At 54.9% G+C, this 19,086-nt stretch overlaps 1 protein-coding gene across 4 annotated transcripts in view; it reads right to left on the reverse strand.

Annotated features, from left to right (window-relative positions):
* Positions 1 to 19,086, reverse strand: part of ARFRP1 (ADP ribosylation factor related protein 1) — a 92,039-nt gene that overhangs the window by 67,568 nt on the left and 5,385 nt on the right. For all 4 annotated transcript variants that reach the window (XR_003858287.1, XM_029613365.1, XM_029613367.1 and 1 more), the window contains exon 4: positions 434 to 516. Coding sequence is in view for 3 of the 4 variants with exons in the window: in XM_029613365.1 (XP_029469225.1) it covers positions 434 to 516 (83 nt within the window). In the remaining variant the exon portion in view is untranslated. The remainder of the gene's footprint in view (positions 1 to 433; positions 517 to 19,086) is intronic.

A 19,086-nucleotide genomic window follows, 5' to 3' on the forward strand; every position in this document is an offset into this window, starting at 1 on the left:
ACACACACAGCTCTGCCAATGCACCTCCCCCTCCTATTCCTGTACCCAGACCCCCCCAACACACACACACACACACAGCTCTGCCAATGCACCTCCCCCTGCTATTCCTGTACCCAGACCCCCCAACACACACACACACACACACACTGCTCTGCCAATGCACCTCCCCCTGCTATTCCTGTACCCAGACCCCCCAACACACACACACACAGCTCTGCCAATGCACCTCCCCCTGCTATTCTTGTACAGAGACCCCCCCTCCAACACGCACAGCTCTGCCAATGCATCTCAATCCTGCCGAATCAGCCATTTGAGTACTAAGCCCTTGCCCCATGCTTCTCAGTACTTTGTAACAGCCGCTGTGTGTGATGGTAAAGTTCAAACAGAAACTAAATGTATTCATAGATATGAGAATATTTTGTTCTGTTCTTACCTTGTCCCAGAGTGACTGCAGCTCCTCCTGCCCGCCCAGATCCCAGAACATCAAACGCACTTTGCCTATATCGATGGTGCCAACTGAAAGCAGAGCACAAGTGAGAAAGGCAATGACTCCTATGTCTGAGTGAATGCTTCCTAAGCCACTTTATTATTATGGCTGGGGCGGTGGGACCAATGAACCGGAGGAGGGAAGTGCTGTGGGCAGCTGCCTGGAGGAGAGGGAAAAGCAGCCAGCTCTCCACATACCTAAGAACCTGCTGTACAGGCACATATAGGAGATTGTAAGCTCTCTGGAGCAGGGACTATCTAGTCAAGAATGCTAATTTTAGTGTTATTTACTGTTGGGAACCACGTTGTCTCCTTGGCGAGGAATGTGGTCTATAAACGTGAATCTGAATTGAACTGAAAGCAGAGGGGGATATGTCCAAGGTAGAGCATAAATTGCCATGCTGGGTCAGACCAAGGGTCCATCAAGCCCAGCATCCTGTTTCCAACAGTGGCCAATCCAGGCCATAAGAACCTGGCAATTACCCAAACACTAAGAAGATCCCATGCTACTGATGCAATTAATAGCAGTGGCTATTCCCTAAGTAAACTTGATTAATAGCCGTTAATGGACTTCTCCAAGAACTTATCCAAACCTTTTTTGAACCCAGCTACACTAACTGCACTATTCACATCCTCTGGCAACAAATTCCAGAGCTTAAAGGAAAATTAGTTTCTTACCTGATAATTTTCGTTCCTGTAGTACCAAGGATCAGTCCAGACTGCTGGGTTATGCCTCCCCTCCAGCAGATGGAGTCAGAGAAAAGCTGAAAAGCACCCCCTAGATATACCGGTGTGCCACCTGCGATCCCTCAGTATAAAGAATGAATCATAGAAACATCCACTCCTGCTGAATAGTAAACTCCTTTAACTCAACCAATGACTAGATCAAGTAGGCCTAGTGCTCTGAAAACACAAACAAACTTGTCTCCCTATATGAAAATAGAAAACTCTGTATAACTTGCCTGAAACTACGCATCAACACGTATCCCGATACTCTGCAGCGGCAGGAACTGTAAGGAGACAAAGGAGCAGAAAGAAATACGAGCGGACTCTCCAGTAGCAAACAGACTTGGGCGGGCGTCTGGACTGATCCTAGGTACTACAGGAACGAAAATTATCAGGTAAGAAACTAATTTTCCTTTCCCTGTACGTACCAGGATCAGTCCAGACTGCTGGGATGTACCCAAGCCGCCTTAAATGGGGAGGGACCCAGAGAGTCCCACTCGAATCACAGTGCTACCAAAAGAATCTGCCGACGGATCACGGATATCTAACCAATAATGTCGAGCGAATGTGTGCAAGGACTTCCAAGTGGCCGCCCTGCAAATCTCTTGGGGAGACACAAACTGACTTTCAGCCCATGATGCCACCAGAGAATGAAGAGAGTGAGCCTTAAGCCCATCCGGTACAGGCCGTCCGCAGCCAATGTATGCGGAAGCAATTGTGCTTTTCAACCAGCGGGCGACAGTAGTCTTGGAAGCCTGAAGACCCTTCTTGGGGCCATTCCACAAAACAAATAGATGATCCGACCGTCGAAAATCACTAGTCACCTCCAAGTACTGCAGAAGTGCCCGACTGATATCCAAACGCTTCAGATCCTGACCTTGAGAAGAGCGGATATCCTCCTCAGAGAAGGCAGGCAATTCCACCGCCTGATTGACGTGGAAGGCCGAAACCACCTTAGGCAAGAAAGAAGGTAGCATGCGCAGGGACACCCCGGACTCAGATATACGCAAAAATGGCTCCCTGCACGACAATGCCTGAAGTTCCGAAACGCGATGCGCTGAAGAAATAGCCACTAGAAATACTGTCTTGAGAGTTAAATCCTTCAAAGTGGCTTTCTTGATATGTTCAAATGGAGAAGCGCAGAGACCGCGGAGAACCAAATTCAAGCTCCAGGATGGACATGGAGCCCCTAACAGGGGGACGCAAATTCCTAACCCCGCGTAAAACTCGAGCAAAGTCCGGGTGGCAGGCAAGATAAGAACCATCAATCCTGCCCCTCAGACAGCCCAGGGCCACTACCTGCACGCGAAGCGAACTGTAAGCTAAGCCCTTTTTCAAACTGTCCTGCAAAAATGCGAGAATATGCCCCAAAGAGGCCCTCCATGGCAACAGCTTTAACCTATTGCACCAGGAGTCAAAGACCTTCCAAACTCTAGCATAGGCGAGAGACGTCGAGGACTTGCGTGCCCTGAGAAGAGTAGAAATCACTGCTTCTGAGTAACCCTTCTTTCTCAGTTGTCTCCGCTCATAAGCCAAGCCGCTAGACAAAAGCGATCCGCCAGATGGAAAGATACTGGGCCTTGACTAAAAAGATTCGGGAGATGACAGAGACACAATGGACCGTCCACCGCCAGATTGACCAGATCCGCGAACCACGGCCTTCTTGGCCACTCCGGTGCCACTAGAATTACCAGATCCCGGTGAGATTCGATGCGTCTTAACACCTTTCCCCACTAGGGGCCACGGGGGAAACACATAAAGGAGGATGCTTGGAGGCCACGGAAGTACCAGCGCATCCCACCTCTTCCGATCCGTGTTCCCTCCTTCGACTGAAGAAGCGAGCTGCTTTGGCGTTTTGCCGAGTCGCCATTAAATCCAAGCGCTGTGTCCCCCAATGTTGAGTTATGAGTTGCATCGCCTGAGGGCCGGAGGAGAATCAGGAGGGAAATCCCCCTCCGTCCAACGCTGCATCCTCGCTGCTCGGCATGGGCAAGCTGGCCGCCGCTCCCTCTTCGAGTGGGGGTGGGGCCGGCCTCTGCCCGCGAGCCGACGGCACTCTCCGCGTTTCGCGCGTCTCCCCGCAGGCCAACACACGCGGCATAGCAGCCCGAAGCTGCTAGAGCAGGGAAAAAAAAGCGCGCGAAAACAGCAGAGCTGTGACTGAGGTAAAATAAAAGCGCGCCGGATGACCAGGCCACCCCCTCCGGAGTCCCGGGATCCTAGCGTGGCAGGCCGGGGCCAACGAAGCGATCAAACAGCCTGCCACCAACAGGACTTACTGTATGTTAATCTGATCCCCGCTTCTTTCCTGTGATAGTTGAGCCCCCCTTCAGAGGTGAAACACCCCTGGAATATACATACAGGGGGGGGGGGGGGGAGTGACCGGCCCACCGGTGAATACTCCCCCTGGTCCCAAGGGATCACTATCTCCGGGAAATAGGCCTTAAGGCACTGCCCTGCCAAGCATCAGAACTTCGCCCAGCGCATGTGAAAAGAAAGGACAGAAACCAAACCTATCCGCTGATGTAACTGCCTTAAACCAAAAGAAATTGATCTAGTCAAAGGTCAGCAAAAGGTCAAACCTGAATAACCAAACTCAAATTTAGAAAAGATGAGGACTGCAGGTTATGCCTCTCGATCTGCTGGAGTCAGAGAAATACTGAGGGATCGCAGGTGGCACCCCGGGATATCTGGGGGGTGCTTTTCAGCTTTTCTCTGACTCCATCTGCTGGAGGGGAGGCACAACCCAGCAGTCTGGACTGATCCTGGTACGTACAGGGAACTGTGCGTTGAGTGAAAAAGACAGATAGGAGCAGTCAGGGTATCCAGGTACCTGCGTATCATGCGTAAGCAAAATAAAATCCACGGAAAAACCACCATGGTCCATGCCCACTGGTACCTCCTCACTCCCCCCCCCCCCCCCCCCCCCCCCCCGATGTCTGCAGCACAGGAGAAAGCGGGGGTGCAAAGTCCCTGCCTTCCCCATCCAAGATAGGGCTCCTGCCACATGGAACTAAAATGGCTGCCAACTCCTCGTCCCCTCTCGGGGTCTCCAGCCCGAGTGCATGGCCTGCTCCTGGTTACCTGTGAGGAGGTTCACACCCCTCCACACACACAGGCCGGGCAGAGAGGGGCCTCTCCCCGCACACAGCGGGCGTCGGCATGGCGCGGCTCACAGCTAAAAATAAACCGGAGCGCAGGAGGAAAACAAAGCACTGCAGCCGCGTCGCTGTTCAGGCTCCAGGTGCCGCGCGAGCCTCTCCTCCCTCGATGCGGAGTCAGCATAGTCACTGGGAGAGAACAGAACAGAGACCCTGAAGTCCCTGACAGTCACCCAGGCTCCCCAGCTGCAGCAGGACAGTCAAGGAGGAAGGTCCTCAGGGGAGTGAGGGAATCAGGAGCCCCTGGCATCAAGGGTCGAGCCTGCCTGGGGATATCCAACCCCCCCCACTTGCCCTGCTCGACCAGAGTGGGTGTTAGGCCCACGAAGGTGCCTAACACCTCTGGGAGCTCCGGACTTCTTTTCCTCAAACTTCCCTACACTAAAGGAAAATTAGTTCTTACCTGATAATTTTCGTTCCTGTAGTACCACGGATCAGTCCAGACACCTGGGTTGTGACTCCGCACCAGTAGATGGAGACAGACTAAAACTTGTGGGCGGAGCCATATATGCCCCTGTGCCAGTCACAGCCCCTCAGTCATACGTAATGTCAAAGTAGAAAATACCAAAAGGCAACCATAGCTAACCCTACAAACTTGTTATGCAAACGGCAAGAATTCCAACGCCCCCACAGGGACCAGACTCCCCAACCGGGAGAGCGAAGAAACAAGAGGTCAGCCTACGGAAAACAACGATGAGCGGACTCCCCGTTACTTTAGCGTAGCACTGTGGGCGGGATCCTGGACTGATCCTTGGTACTACAGGAACGAAAATTATCAGGTAAGAAACTAATTTTCCTTTCCCTGTACGTACCAGGATCAGTCCAGGACACCTGGGATGTACCAGAGCAAACTCACCGAGGGTGGGAAGCAGAGAGTCCCGCTCGGAGTACCCAATCCGCAAATCCCCCGGAATCGGTAGCTCGGCCATCCAACTGGTAAGGCCTGAGAAGGCATGCAACGACCGCCAGGCAGCCCGAGAAGGTATGCCACGACTTCTAGGGAGCCGCCCTGCCAATCCCTTCAGGCGACACCGGACAAGCTTCCGCCCAAGACTCAGCTTGAGATCGAGTGGAGTGAGCCCGAAGACCTACGAGAAGTGGTTTTCCCCCGCACCAAGCACGCCGGACCAATGGCCTCCTTGAGCCAACGGGCGATCGTCGTGCAGGACACTGCGGCCCCGTTCTCGGGACCAGAGAACCAAACAAACAGATGATGTGTGACCGGAAACGGATTAGAGACCTCCAGAAAACGAAGGAGGGAACTCCGCACGGCAAGCTTCCGGAAACCCCTCGCCGTAGAAGCAGAGGACTCCCTGACCGCGAAAGCGGGCAGCTCTACCAACTGAATTACATGGAAAAACGACACCAAGTTCGGCCGAAAAGAAGGAACCGTCCGCAAGGAAAATTCCGGAATCGGAAATATGCAAAAAAGGGAGCCCTACGGGACAAGGCCCGTAACTCCGAAAACCCGCCATGCCGAGGCATTCGCCACCAAGAACACCGTCCTGAACGCGAGATCTTTAGTCGCTGCGCGTTTCAAGGGCTCAAAACAGCGCCGCGCCTAAAGCGGAGAGCCCCAATTGAGGTTCCAAACCGGACAGGATAGACGCACTGGAGGACGAAGGTGCTTAGCTCCCCAAGGAAACAGGATATATCCGGGTGAAGAGCCAGGGGTGATCCACGGACCGCACCTCACAAACAACCAAGCGCCACTACTTGGACCGCACCTCACAAACAACCAAGCGCCACTACTTGGAGCCATAGAACTGCACGCCAGACCCTTGGCCAGACCTGCCTGTAGGAACGCCAGAATGTCGAAGACGGAAGCCGCCGTGGGGAACACCCCACACGGGACGCACCATTCCTCAAAAAACACCCAGACACGGACAGAAGCCAGGGACCGTCGACTGCCGCCTGGATCGTAGCAACGTGGTTACCACGGCATCTGAGTAACCTTTTCCCTGCAGCTGCCTCATTGCAAAAAACCATGCCGCGAGGCGGAAGTGAACCGCATCCGCCAAACAGACGGGGCCCTGATGGAGCAGACCCGCCCTTCCCTGGAGCCGACAGGGTATCATTACCGCGATCTGGACGAGGTCTGCGCACCACGGTCGATGCGGCCGGATCACGTTGGCCGGGTGCAACTCCATGCGCCGCAGAATCTCGCCGAACATCGGCCACGGGAAAAAAGACGGACAGCAGAACAGCCGTCGGCCAGGGGAGTACCAACGCAGCGATGCCTTCTGCCTCCCGTTCTGGACGGCGACTGAAAACGCGGAGCCTTCGCGTTGTGCCCCGTGGACATCAGATCCATGTAAACACTTCGTCCGCCAGCTCCCACTCTCCGGGACCCAGGCGATGACTGCTGAGAAAAAAACCGCCTGAGCGGTGTCAACTCATGCAAATCGAGAGGCTGTAACGTTGGAGAGAAGTAGCTCTGACCAGGTCAGCAAGCGCTGAGCCTCCTCCGCCACCTGTGGGTTCCTTGTCCCGCCCCGGCAGTTGATGTAGGCCACGGTGGTCACGTTGCCTGACAACACTCGGACCGCCTTACCCCGCACTAACGGTAGGAAGGCTTGCAGAGCCAGACGGACCGCTCCGGTCTCTAGTCTGTGGATAGACCACTGGGCTGGCGACCCCGAGCAGAGGCCTTGGACTGAGCTTCCTAGACAGACCGCTCCCCAACCGGAGAGACTGGCAGCCGCGGTTACCACCGTCCAAGTTGGTCACCAGAAGAGACACATCCGAAGAACAGGCGACTGGAATCCGGCTACCAGCGCATGCTGGGGCTTGCGTGTCCTGCTAGTGGAAGCAGGAAGTGGAACTCCTCAGACACCGGCATCCAGCGGGATAGGAAGGACGACTGTACGGGTCGCAGATGCGCGAACTCCCGGGGAACCAGCGCTAGTGTTGAAGCCATAGAACCCAGGACCTTAAGGTAGTCGCAGACCCGCAGCCAGCGGAGAGACAATAAGCGCCTTAGTTGAGCTCGCCGTTAGCATCTCCGTTCGTGTGACAGGAACCGTGCCCTGCTTCGTGGCGAGAACGGCTCCCAGATATTCCAAGGTCAGCGTGGGTGTCCGATGACTCTTGTTGAAGGTGACCACCCCTCCTAGGGACTGCCAACAGTTGTAGGACCCTGGCCACAGTCAACCGACACTGATCCTCGGACGTCGCCCAAATCAACCAATCGTCCAGGTAAGGATGCCGCCCCCACGACCATCACCTTCGTGAATGTACGGGGCCCGTCGCAAGACCAACCGGGAGCGCACGAAACTGGGAATGCCGTCCTAGAACGCCGAACCTGAGGAAGCGCTGGAACGACGGCGGAATGCCTATGTGAAGATACTCATCCGAGACCTCTAGGGAGGCCAGAAAACCGCCGGGCCGGACCACGGCAATGACCGACCGAACCGCCTCCAGTGAGGAACGCGAAGGCATCGGTTTACCCCTTTGAGATCCAGAAGAGATCTGGACGTGCCGGCTGTCTTTGGGACGATGACGGAAACGGAGAAACGGTCCCCGCCGAGGTTGACCGGGACGGATGAGGTAGCCGCGTCTGTGCACATGGAGGACCCACTGGTCTGACGGTACGCCGGCCCATCTCTGAAAACTGACAGCAACCGCGCCCTGGCTGTGGGGACGGCGCGCTGGGGCTGCGGCGAGAGAGGGGCCGACCACCTTTCATGGCGAAGCTTTGGTCCCGGCGACGCCGGGGCTCCCTCGCTTCCCCCGAAAAGACTGCCTCCGCAGGAGGAAGACCAATACGACTGACCGGACGACCTATGAGGGCGCGACTTCCTGGAACCACAACAGCGGGACTTGGCCGAAAACGAAGACCGCGTCCTGGATCTGCCCTCGGGCAGCCTGAAAACCCTGTTGTCCCCCAGGGAAATCAGTCGTCCTCCAGCAAGTGAGAGAGCGTACCCATAGTCTTCGCGACCTTCAGGCTCAAAGCCGGAGAATCCCACACTTAATAGAGCAGAGCTGTCACAGAGAGGCGAAGAGGAATGGAGCCCAGCCGAGAGCCCTCAGGTGGCGGGGCGATTCCCAACTCCTCCAGGCTGGCGGGAATCAGGGGCCAGCTCCTTCAATCTCGAGCCATCCCCTTCCGAAGCCTGTTACTGCCTCGCCGCCCCCTGCAGTGGCACGCCATGTCCCACAGCCCCCCTCGGAGGTGGGAAGGGCGCCTTGGAAATCTCCGGACCTGACGATTCAGACGTAGACCTCTCCCTCAGCCCCCCTCGGAGGAGGGGGGGGGGGCCCCTTGGAAATGTCCGGATCCGAAGACTCAGAGGCAGGGTCCGTGCCCACTCTAGGCGGTACGGCCCGGAACGGACGTTTGGCTAGGAATCGCCCCACTGCGGTCCGCGGCCGAGGACGTGTCTAGAGCAGCGGGATCGGCCTCGCAGGCCCCCCCGCCTAGCCATCCGGGCGCCTGTGGGCTGTGCGGGCCTTGCAGGCCCCATGCCTGGCCAAAAGAAAAACCCCGGGCACAGATCCTTCAGGTTTTGTCCTTTCTCCCCCAGCCGTCCCCCCACTGCCCCCGACGGCGAACCGACGGCGGAGCCGGACGTTGGGGGGGGGGGGGGAGAATGAGGGGAATCCCCGGAGCCTGCTGCGCTCGGTGTCGCACTTGGCGCCGGCACCAAAATGGCCGACTTTCCCGCGAATGGCGCGCGAGCGGGCGGCGCAGAAATTATTTATTTATTTATTTATTTATTTTTTGCTTTCTTGTCCCGCAGCAGACGGCAACGGCTTGGGAAAGACCGCCGGACGGTCCCCTCACAACAGCGAGAGGCTGCCGCTGAACCAGCACCCCCCCCCGAAGCCAGGTCGCCGATCCCGTGCCCCCCCCCCTCCCGTGTCGCAGCCCGAGGACAGCTGAGGGCGAGGGAGGCGCGCGGCGCTGGAGCCGCAAGTCGATCAGGCCGACCTATGCGGCGGGAGAAGGGGAGGAGGGGGGAGGAGGGGGGGGGGGAGAGAGAAACAAAAACGCCGAATCAACCGCGCGAGAGGAAAAAGAAACCCCGGCGCTTGCGCCGAAACGAAAACCGCTCCGGCTATCTTCCCCTTTTTTTTTTTTTTTTAAATTAAATTACCGGGAACTGTCCCTCGCAGCGGTCCAGCGTTTCGGCCGGGGTGAGTGAGCCGGGCTCGACCCCTAGCCCAGCCAGTGCTCCACCAGCGGGGATGGTCCCTACAGGACCTGAGAAGCCCCGGGGAGCCAACGACCCGAGCCGCAGGCCCGACAGGACGAGCCACGAGACATGCCGACGCAACCGCGGGGAAACAGCGAGCAACGTGATTCACAAATAACGAACCGACCTCCCCCCTGCCAGCGGCGCCCCCCCCGGAGCGGCGACGCGAAGGAACGAAGAGCCGGAAAACAAGCAACAACTGATTTCCTTCATTTTTTTTTTTTTTTTTTTTACAAAACCCTGTCACTGACCACAGTCCTGGAGCCCTAATCCAGCAGGGGTGAGTGAACCGGGCTCCCCGGTGTCACCCCTGACGCTGCTACTGGTAAAGCCGGGTCCTCGACCCTAGCAGCGGCCTCAACCAGGGGGGGTAGTCCCCTCAGGACCTCACAACCCCCCTGGGAGGCAGGGCGGACGGGACGTCAGTGACAATTTAAAATGCAAAAAGTCAAAATTCAACAATTCCCAAATAAAAACAACTATAGCCCAAACTGGCCTAAAACCAAGACAAAGAACCGACCCCGACGGAATACCAGAATCAGGTCAGGCAGGGCTGTGACTGGACCTGCACCATCTACTGGAGACAGAGTAAGACTGAGGGGCTGTGACTGGCACAGGGGCATATATGGCTCCGCCCACAAGTTTTAGTCTGTCTCCATCTACTGGTGCGGAGTCACAACCCAGGTGTCCTGGACTGATCCTGGTACGTACAGGGAACAGAGGTTTGCACCTCTGCCATCTGCTGGAGACAGAGAAATACCGAGGTCCTGCAGGTGGCACATTCGGTTATGTAGCAGTGCCTCAAAGTTTTGCTCTCTGCCTCCATCTGCTGGTAGGGATGCATAAATCCACTTGTCTGGACCGATGTGGGGTACCAACAGGAACAGTCTTCAAGATTAAATCTTTCAAAGATTCCCCTGGGCCCACATAGCATCCGAAGAACCAAACTCAGATTCCATGCCAGGCAGATCTTCCGCACTGGAGGAGGCAGATGCTTTGCCCCTCTCAGAAAATGAGCCACATCCAGATGAGATGCCAGCAGCTTTCCCCGAATCCTGCCACGCTGGGAACCCAAAGCTGCTACCTAGAGCCGGAGGGAATTGTACGCTAGCCCCTTGGATAACCCAGAAAGATCTGCGGAACGTCCACCTCTAAGGGCTGTACCCTCTTCAGAAACGTCATGATTCAAAAACTATCCATCGAAGTGGAAGGCCCTCCTCGCCTGAAGCTAAGTTGCAATCACTGGCTCCAAATATCCCTTCAAATGGAGCCACCGCTTCTCAGAAGCCAGGCCGCTAGACATAAGCGAGCCTCCCGGTCTGAATAGATGGGTCCCTGACGAAGTAAAATGGCTAAGTGCAAGAAAACTCAATCGAGGGGCCGGGGGGAGAGAGAAGAGAGACGTCCGACGTCAAGTGAACGGGTCCGTATACCGCGAGACGCAGAAGGTCCGCAAACCTCGGCCGCCGCAGCCACTCGAGCCCCACCAGAATCACCCTGCCCGGATGAGATCCAATGCAGCACCCATCCTACCAGCGGCCACGGAGGAAACGTGTACAGCAAGAGGGGTGTCGGCCACGGTCCAGCAACAGCGTCAATGCCCTCTGATCCGACCTCCTGTCTGTGACTGAAAAGGCGACCTGTTTCCGCATTCACCAGAGTTGCCAGGAGATTTATCACTGGTTTGCCCCAAGTTTCAGTAACGCGCGCTCAATGTAACTTCTCTCTTCTCCCACCCCCTCCTCCTTAGCCTCCCAGCTACATTTATTGTTAGAGTTCTCTTAACCCTTGTTCAATGTAAACCGATATGATACGATATCCATCTTCAATGTCAGTATAAAAAAAGGTTTAAATAACAAATAAATCTTGATTGCGGCAAGGCAAAGGCTTCAGCTGACAACCCCCACTCCCCCGGATCCCGACGCAGTCCGCGCCGGCCACATGAGAAGCAGCTCGTCTCTTCAGATATCAGCTCCTGCGCGTCCAACGCCACCGGATGACTCTTCGTACCACTGAAGTCCTGGCCCCTCCTTCAGGCACAATTGCGGCAAAATGAGGCTGCATCGAGGCGAGATCGCCAGGCTGAGCAAGAGCCGGCATGTCGGGGCAGTCGGGCCTGCACATGTGGTCAGGCCTAAAAATAAACAGAGCCTCAGCGATCACACTGATCACTGTCCGGGCGCTGAAATACAGCAGTAACCCCGATAAAGGCTGGCAATTCAGCCCACTCCCTCCTCCTGCCTCCCGGCAGAAAAAAACCCAAAACAAAAAAAAAAACGTACCTGCTCCTCAAGCCTGCACAGAAACGCTGCTGCAGCCTCCCTGCTTCACGGTTCCTTTTTTTTTTTTTTTTACAGCAACAGGGCCAGAACAAAAAAAAAAAAAAAGACAAGGGGAAAAGCACTACTCCCCTGCTTCTGGCGGCTACTGAGGAACCAGGCACACCGAGTGAACGAATGCCTAGAGGGGGAGAGGGAATCAGGGCCCCTGGCTATCTAACCCCCCTGCCAAAAAAAGGGCCGAGTCCTGATAGGGACTGTTAACCCTGCGCTCACCCTGCTCTACCCGAGGGACGGCCCACAAAGGAACCCAACACCTCGGGAAGCAGCTCCAAATCTCCAATGTCCAAGACTCCACAATCAGTCAGGAATGCAGAATTTCACCTCTACCATCTGCTGGAGACAGAGAAATACTGAGGGGCTGCAGGTGGCGCTCTCAGTTATGTAGCAGTGCCTCAAAGTTTTGTTCTGGTAGGGATGCATAAACCCATTTGTCTGGACTGATCCGGGGTATGAACAGGAACTCTCTATTGAAGTTCAGACCTTTACTGTCTGCCTATTCTAGATTCAGACCTTTGGTACTGAAGATATGGTATGCGCCTCCTTGGGTGAATTTATTTGAAAAGGTGGGTAATAAATCTTAAATACACCAATCATACACAATATTCAATTTCACAATTTCTCTATAACATTTTAGATCCTTTCTTTTTGGATCTATAATAAGAATGTGACAGATAGGAAAACTGGTTCTTACCTGCTAATTTTCGTTCCTGTAGTACCAAGGATCAGTCCAGACTGCTGGGTTGTGCCTCCCCTCCAGCAGATGGGAGTCAGAGAAAAGCTGAAAAGCACCCCCAGATAACCCAACTGCGATCCTTCAGTATAATCAATATCAAAGCAGAATGAAGTAAATTTAAACAACCAATGACTAGATCAAGAGAATTTAGCTGAACAATAACCTGTGAAAACTATGTACAGGACAAGAGTACGGACTGAAATGCTTCCATGGATAAGCTCGCTTGAAAATCTTCAGATTCGCCTAAAAACTGCAGAGAGAAAAATCAAAACCAACCGAGCAGACTTTCTTGAACACTATATGCCTGGGCGGGCGTCTGGACTGATCCGTGGTACTACAAGAACCAAAATTAGCAGTACATGTGGGCACCAACGACATAAGAAAATGTGGGAGGGAGGTTCTGGAAGTCAAATCTAGGCTCTTAGGTAGAAAGCTGAAATCCAGAACCTCCAGGGTAGCATTCTCTGAAATGCTCCCTGTTCCACGCGCAGGTCACCAGAGGCAGGCAGAGCTCCGGAGACAATGGTGCAAAGAAGAGAGATTCAGTTTTGTTAGGAACTGGGGAACCTTTTGGGGAAGGGGGAGTCTCTTCCGAAGGGATGGGCTCCACCTTAACCAGGGAGGAACCAGACTGCTGGTGCTAACCTTTAAAAAGGAGATAGAGCTGCTTTTAAACTAGAACAAAGGGGAAAGCCGACAGTCGCTCAGCAGCGCATGGTTCGGAGAGAGGTATCTTCAAAGGATACTAATGATGCATTAGAATTAGGGCTTCCCGACAGTGAGGTTCCAATAATAAGAAAAGTAGTCCAAGTGCCTGTAACTAAAAACTCACCTGAGCTAAAAAATTCTAACTTATCCCTATCAATTAAAAAGCAGAATAAAAATACAAACAAAAAACAAACTTTGAAATGTTTGTATGCTAATGCCAGAAGTCTAAGAAGTAAGATGGGAGAATTAGAAGGTATAGCAGTGAATGATGACACAGACTTAATTGGCATCTCAGAGACATGGTGGAAAGAGGATAACCAATGGGACAGTGCTATACCGGGGTACAAATTATATCGCAATGACAGAGAGGAGCAGTCGGGAGGAGGTGTGGCGCTTTATGTCCGGGATGGCATAAAGTCCAACAGGATAAACATCCTGCATGAGACTAAATACAAAATTGAATCTTTATGGGTAGAAATCCCTTGTATGTCGGGGAAGACTACAGTGCTAGGGGTATACTACCGTCCACCTGGTCAGGATGGTGAGATGGATAGTGAAATGCTAAGAGAAATTAGGGAAGCTAACCAAATTGGTAGTGCGGTAATAATGGGAGATTCTAATTACCAAACACAAAGATTCTCTTAATGGGAAATCCCACGATTGGAATGAACTTGTATAAAGACGTGGTATTTGATAATTTTGAATAATCACAACGCTATGTAAATATTTTTATCAATTTTTATAATGTATATTTAAGGACCATCATACCACCCCCAGTGCTCACAAGTCATACTTGCATTTTCTGCACTTTCACAGGGTCATGTTTAATCAATTGGTCCAGATGGCTGACATCAATGTTCAATTTTTTCTTATTTTTATGCTGTATAATAAAAAGGCAACTTCCCTTGTTTCCGGGTTATCGGGGTTGCTTATCCCGTAGCTGTCGGAGGCACTTGTCCGACGCGCGCGTTTCGCCACACAAGCTGCTTCAGAGACATCCGTTTCAAGCTCTCCTGATCCAGCACTTCCCCTTGCTTAGCGGGGTATCTAAACAGCATTTATTTCATGCAGAATGCTGCGGGTCCATGAATTTTTCGGACACCGACGCCGTCTCCCTGCTCTGAAATTTTCTGAGCAGGGAGACGGCGTCGGTGTCCGGTGAGTCAGATAAATTTGTTCTTTTCCCACTTGCAAATATACATCGTTAAAGGAAAATTAGTTTCTTACCTGATAATTTTCGTTCCTGTAGTACCAAGGATCAGTCCAGGACACCTGGGTTGTGACTCCGCACCAGTAGATGGAGACAGACTAAAACTTGTGGGCGGAGCATATATGCCCCTGTGCCAGTCACAGCCCCTCAGTCATACGTAATGTCAAAGTAGAACACAACCAGAGAACTAAGCTAGCTAGAAACCGCTAATAGAACGGGGAAAACACCCCTCCTGGAAACAGACTCTCCAACCAAGAGAGTTAACAAGCGGAACAGAAGAATTCAGAACAAAGAGCGGACTCTCCATTACTTCAGCGTAGCACTGCGGGCGGGATCCTGGACTGATCCTTGGTACTACAGGAACGAAAATTATCAGGTAAGAAACTAATTTTCCTTTCCCTGTACGTACCAGGATCAGTCCAGGACACCTGGGATGTACCAGAGCTAAATTACCGAGGGTGGGAAGCAGAGAGTCCCGCTCGGAGTACCCTCTCTCCAAATCCTCCGGGGTCGGTAGCCCGGACATCCCCCGTACTGCCTGAGAAAGGTATGCAACGACTTCCAGGTAGCCGCCCTGCAAATCTCTTGAGCGATACCGGAGAAGCCTCCGCTCACGATGCCGCCTGCGCACGAGTCACGCCGAAGCAATGGCCGCCTTAAGCCACCGCTGAAGCAATGGCCTCCTTAAGCCACCGGGCGATCGTTGTGCGAGACGCTGCGGCCCCTTTCTTAGGACCAGAGAACAGGACAAACAGATGATCTGTGACCCGAAACGGATTACTGACCCCCAGATATCGGAGGAGGGACCTCCGCACGTCAAGCGTCCGCAATTCTCTCGCTTCCGGAACAGAGAACTCCCCGGCCGCCAAAGCGGGCAGTTCCACTGATTGATTCATACGACAAGACGACACCACTTTCGGTAGGAAGGAAGGAACTGTGCGCGAAGAAACAACTGTGCGCAAAGCAACTCCGGAATCGGAAACACGCAAAATCACTACAGGACCGGGCCTGCAACTCGGAAACACGCCGCGCTGAGGCGATCGCTACCAAGAACGCCGTCTTAAGAGTGAGATCCGTAAGAGTCGCGCGTTTCAAAAGCTCAATAGGCGCCGTGCATAGGGAGGAGAGAACCCAGTTGAGGTTCCAAGCCGGACAAGAACCCAGTTGAGGTTCCAAGCCGGACAAGGAAGACTCAAGGGAGGACGAAGGCGTTTGGCACCCCGGAGGAAGCGAGCAATGTCCGGGTGGAACGCAAGGGACGTGCCACGGACCGTACCCCGCAAACAACCGAGCGCTGCCACTTGAACCCGGAGGGAACTGCACGCCAGGCCTTTGGCCAGACCAGCCTGGAGGAACGCCAGAATGTCGGAGACGGAAGCCGAAGTGGAGACCACCCCACGCTGCACGCACCAGTCCTCAAAGACCACCCAGACACGGACATATGCCCGACGGGGCCCTGATGGAGCAGGCCCGCCATTCCGTGAAACCGAAGGGGCGCCGTTACCGCCAGCTGGGCGAGGTCTGCAAACCACGGCCGGCGCGGCCACTCCGGTGCCACCAAGACGACCTTGGCCGGGTGCAATTCTATGCGCCGTAGAATCATGCCGATCATCGGCCACGGGGGAAACACGTAGAGCAGCACATCCGTCGGCCAGGGAAGCACCAACGCATCGACGCCTTCTGCCCCCCGTTCTCGACATCGATTGTAAAATCGCGGGGCCTTCGCGTTGTGCCACGTGGCCATCAGATCCATGTGGGGCACCCCCCACGTTTTGCAATGAGCAGAAAGCTTCGTCCCCCAACTCCCACTCTCCGGGATCCAGACGATGACGGCTGAGAAAATCCGCCTGCACGTTGTCGACTCCCGCAATGTGAGACGCTGCTATGTTGCTGAGATGTAGCTCTGACCAGGCCATCAAGCGCTGAGCCACCTCCACCACCTGGGGGCTCCTCGGTCCGCCCTGGCGTTTGATGTATGCCACTGTGGTCGCATTGTCCGACAACACTCGAACTGCCTTCCCCCGCAGCAACGGCAGAAAGGCTTGCAGGGCCAGACGGACCGCTCTGGTCTCTAGGCGCGCTCTGGTCTCTAGGCGCGCTCTGGTCTCTAGGCGATTGATAGACCACTGGGCTTGCGACACGGACCATAGGCCTTGGACCGAGCTCCCCAGGCAGAGCAGGCTGGACCTCGCGTGTCCCTTGAGTGGAAGCGGGTAGATGGAATTCCTCAGAGACCGGCTTCCAGCGGGATAGTAAGGATGACTGTAATGGACGCAGATGAGCGAATGCCCAGGGAACCAGTGCCAGCGTTGAAGCCATAGACCCTGGGACCGTAAGGTAGTCGCAGACCCGCGGTTGGCGGAGAGACAATAAGCGACGTACTTGAGCTTGCAGTTTGCACCTCCGTTCGTGTGACAGGAACACCTTGCCCTGCTTCGTGTCGAAAAGAGCTCCCAGATATTCCAAGGTCCGCGTGGGTGTCAGATGACTCTTGCTGTAGTTGACCCCCCATCCTAGGGACTGCAGAAGGTGGAAGGCCCTGGCTACCGCCATCCGACACTGATCTTCGGACTTTGCCCGAATCAACCAATCGTCCAGGTAAGGATGGACCAGGAGACCTTCTCGGCGCAGAGACCTTCTCGGCGCAGCTGCGCCGCCACCACGACCATCACCATCGAGAATGTACGTGGGGCCATCGTGAGCCTGAACTGGAGCGCTCGGAACTGGTAATGCCGCCCTAGAACGCAGAACCTGAGGAAGCGTTGGACCGATGGATGAATGCCTATGTGAAGATATGCCTCCGTGAGATCCAGGGAGGCTAGAAACTCGCCGGGCCTTACCGAGGAGATGACTGAACGAATCGCCTCCATTGTGAAGTGAGGAATCCGAAGGCATCGGTTCACCCCTTGAGATCCAGAATGGGTCTGGACGCGCCGTCCTTCCTTGGGACGATGAAGTAGATGGAGTAACGGCCCTTGCCGTGTTGGCTGACCGGGACTGGAGAAATAGCTCCCAAGCCTTCTAAGCGTTGGGTGGTGTCGCGCACCGCCGCCTTCTTCTCGGGAGCCTTGCAAGGCGAGACCAGGAACTTGTCCGCTGGGGTGTGAGCAAAATCCAACGCGTAGCCGCGTCCTATGACCGTGAGGCCTCACTGGTCCGCCGATACACCGGCCCATCTCTCGGAAAGACATCAACCGTACCCCGCCGTTGGAACCGGCGTGCCGAGGCTGCGGCGAGAGATGGGCCGACCCCCTTTCATTGCGAAGACTTGGGCGCCGTGATTGCCAGGCACCTCCTTGTCTACCGAAGCGCCTACCTCGAAAGGACTGTTGCTGCCACTGCGGAGTACGGGAGGAGGAAGACCTATACGAACGCCCGGACGCCCTTTGAGGACGCGACCTCCTGGGACCCCGAGAAAGAGAACTGGCCGAAAACGAGGACCTCGCCCCGGAACTATCCTCGGGAAGCTAGAAGGCCCTGTTTTCCCCCCCAGGGAACTCGTTAACTCGTCCAAGTCCTTGCCAAACAGCAAATGGCCTTGAATGGTAGTACCCCGAAATGAGCCTTGGAAGAACCATCCGCCGCCCAGTTGCGCAACCACAAAAGTCGGCGTGCCGAGACAGCCGCTACCATGGACCTAACCGACGTGAGCAGCAAATCGTGCAGCGCATCCACGCCATATGCTATTGCAGCTTCCCAACGATCTGCCTGCGCTGCCTCGTCTGCGGAAAATCCGCCTTGGCTTGAAGAACCTGGGCCCAGCGCAGACTGGCCCGCATAGCGAAATTCGTGCAGATGGCAGCCTGCACTCCCAGCGCGGAAACCTCGAAATCTTCTTGAGCTGCACTTCCAGCTTCCTGTCCTGAAGGTCCTTGAGAGCTGCCGCGTCCGTGACCGGAACTGGTAGATCTCTTTGTTACCGCGGAGACCGCTAAGTCCACCTTGGGGAATATGAGAAGGTCCAGCGCATCCTCCGGAAGCGGGTAAAGCTTGTCCATGGCCTTACTGACCTTCAAACCTAACTCCGGGGTGTGCCATTCCCGGAACAGAATATTCGTCGAGGAGAAAGAAACGGGAAAACCACTGCCGGAGCCGAGAGACCTAACAGGACCGGATCCATGTTTGCCTCCTGACGGGCTACCACCGGAGGAGCTTCTATTCCCCGCTCCTGGAGAATGGCCGGAATTAAGGGTGGCAAGTCCTCCCTGCGGAAGAGCCGGACCACCTTGGGATCATCATTTTCCACTGCTTGGGATCCCTATCCGGCGCCTGGCTGAGCGGATTCGTCCGTCCCATCTCCGTCGGCCCCTTTCAGGGGCTTCTCCGGGGAATCAGAGTCCACCGCAGGGGGGGAATCGGAATCGGCTTTCCTGTGGGACGCCACGAGGAAGCCGCGTACTTCGGGAAGGGCCCCGGGACCCCTCCGCAGCGCCCTTAGGATTGCATGACGTCTTCCCTGGGGGGGGCCTTGCGGGTCCCCCCCCGGCCGCGCTTACTGCGCTTACACTTTAGGACTTTG

The sequence above is a fragment of the Rhinatrema bivittatum genome, chromosome 8 (assembly GCF_901001135.1).
Source record: "Rhinatrema bivittatum chromosome 8, aRhiBiv1.1, whole genome shotgun sequence".
Taxonomy (NCBI): domain Eukaryota; kingdom Metazoa; phylum Chordata; class Amphibia; order Gymnophiona; family Rhinatrematidae; genus Rhinatrema; species Rhinatrema bivittatum.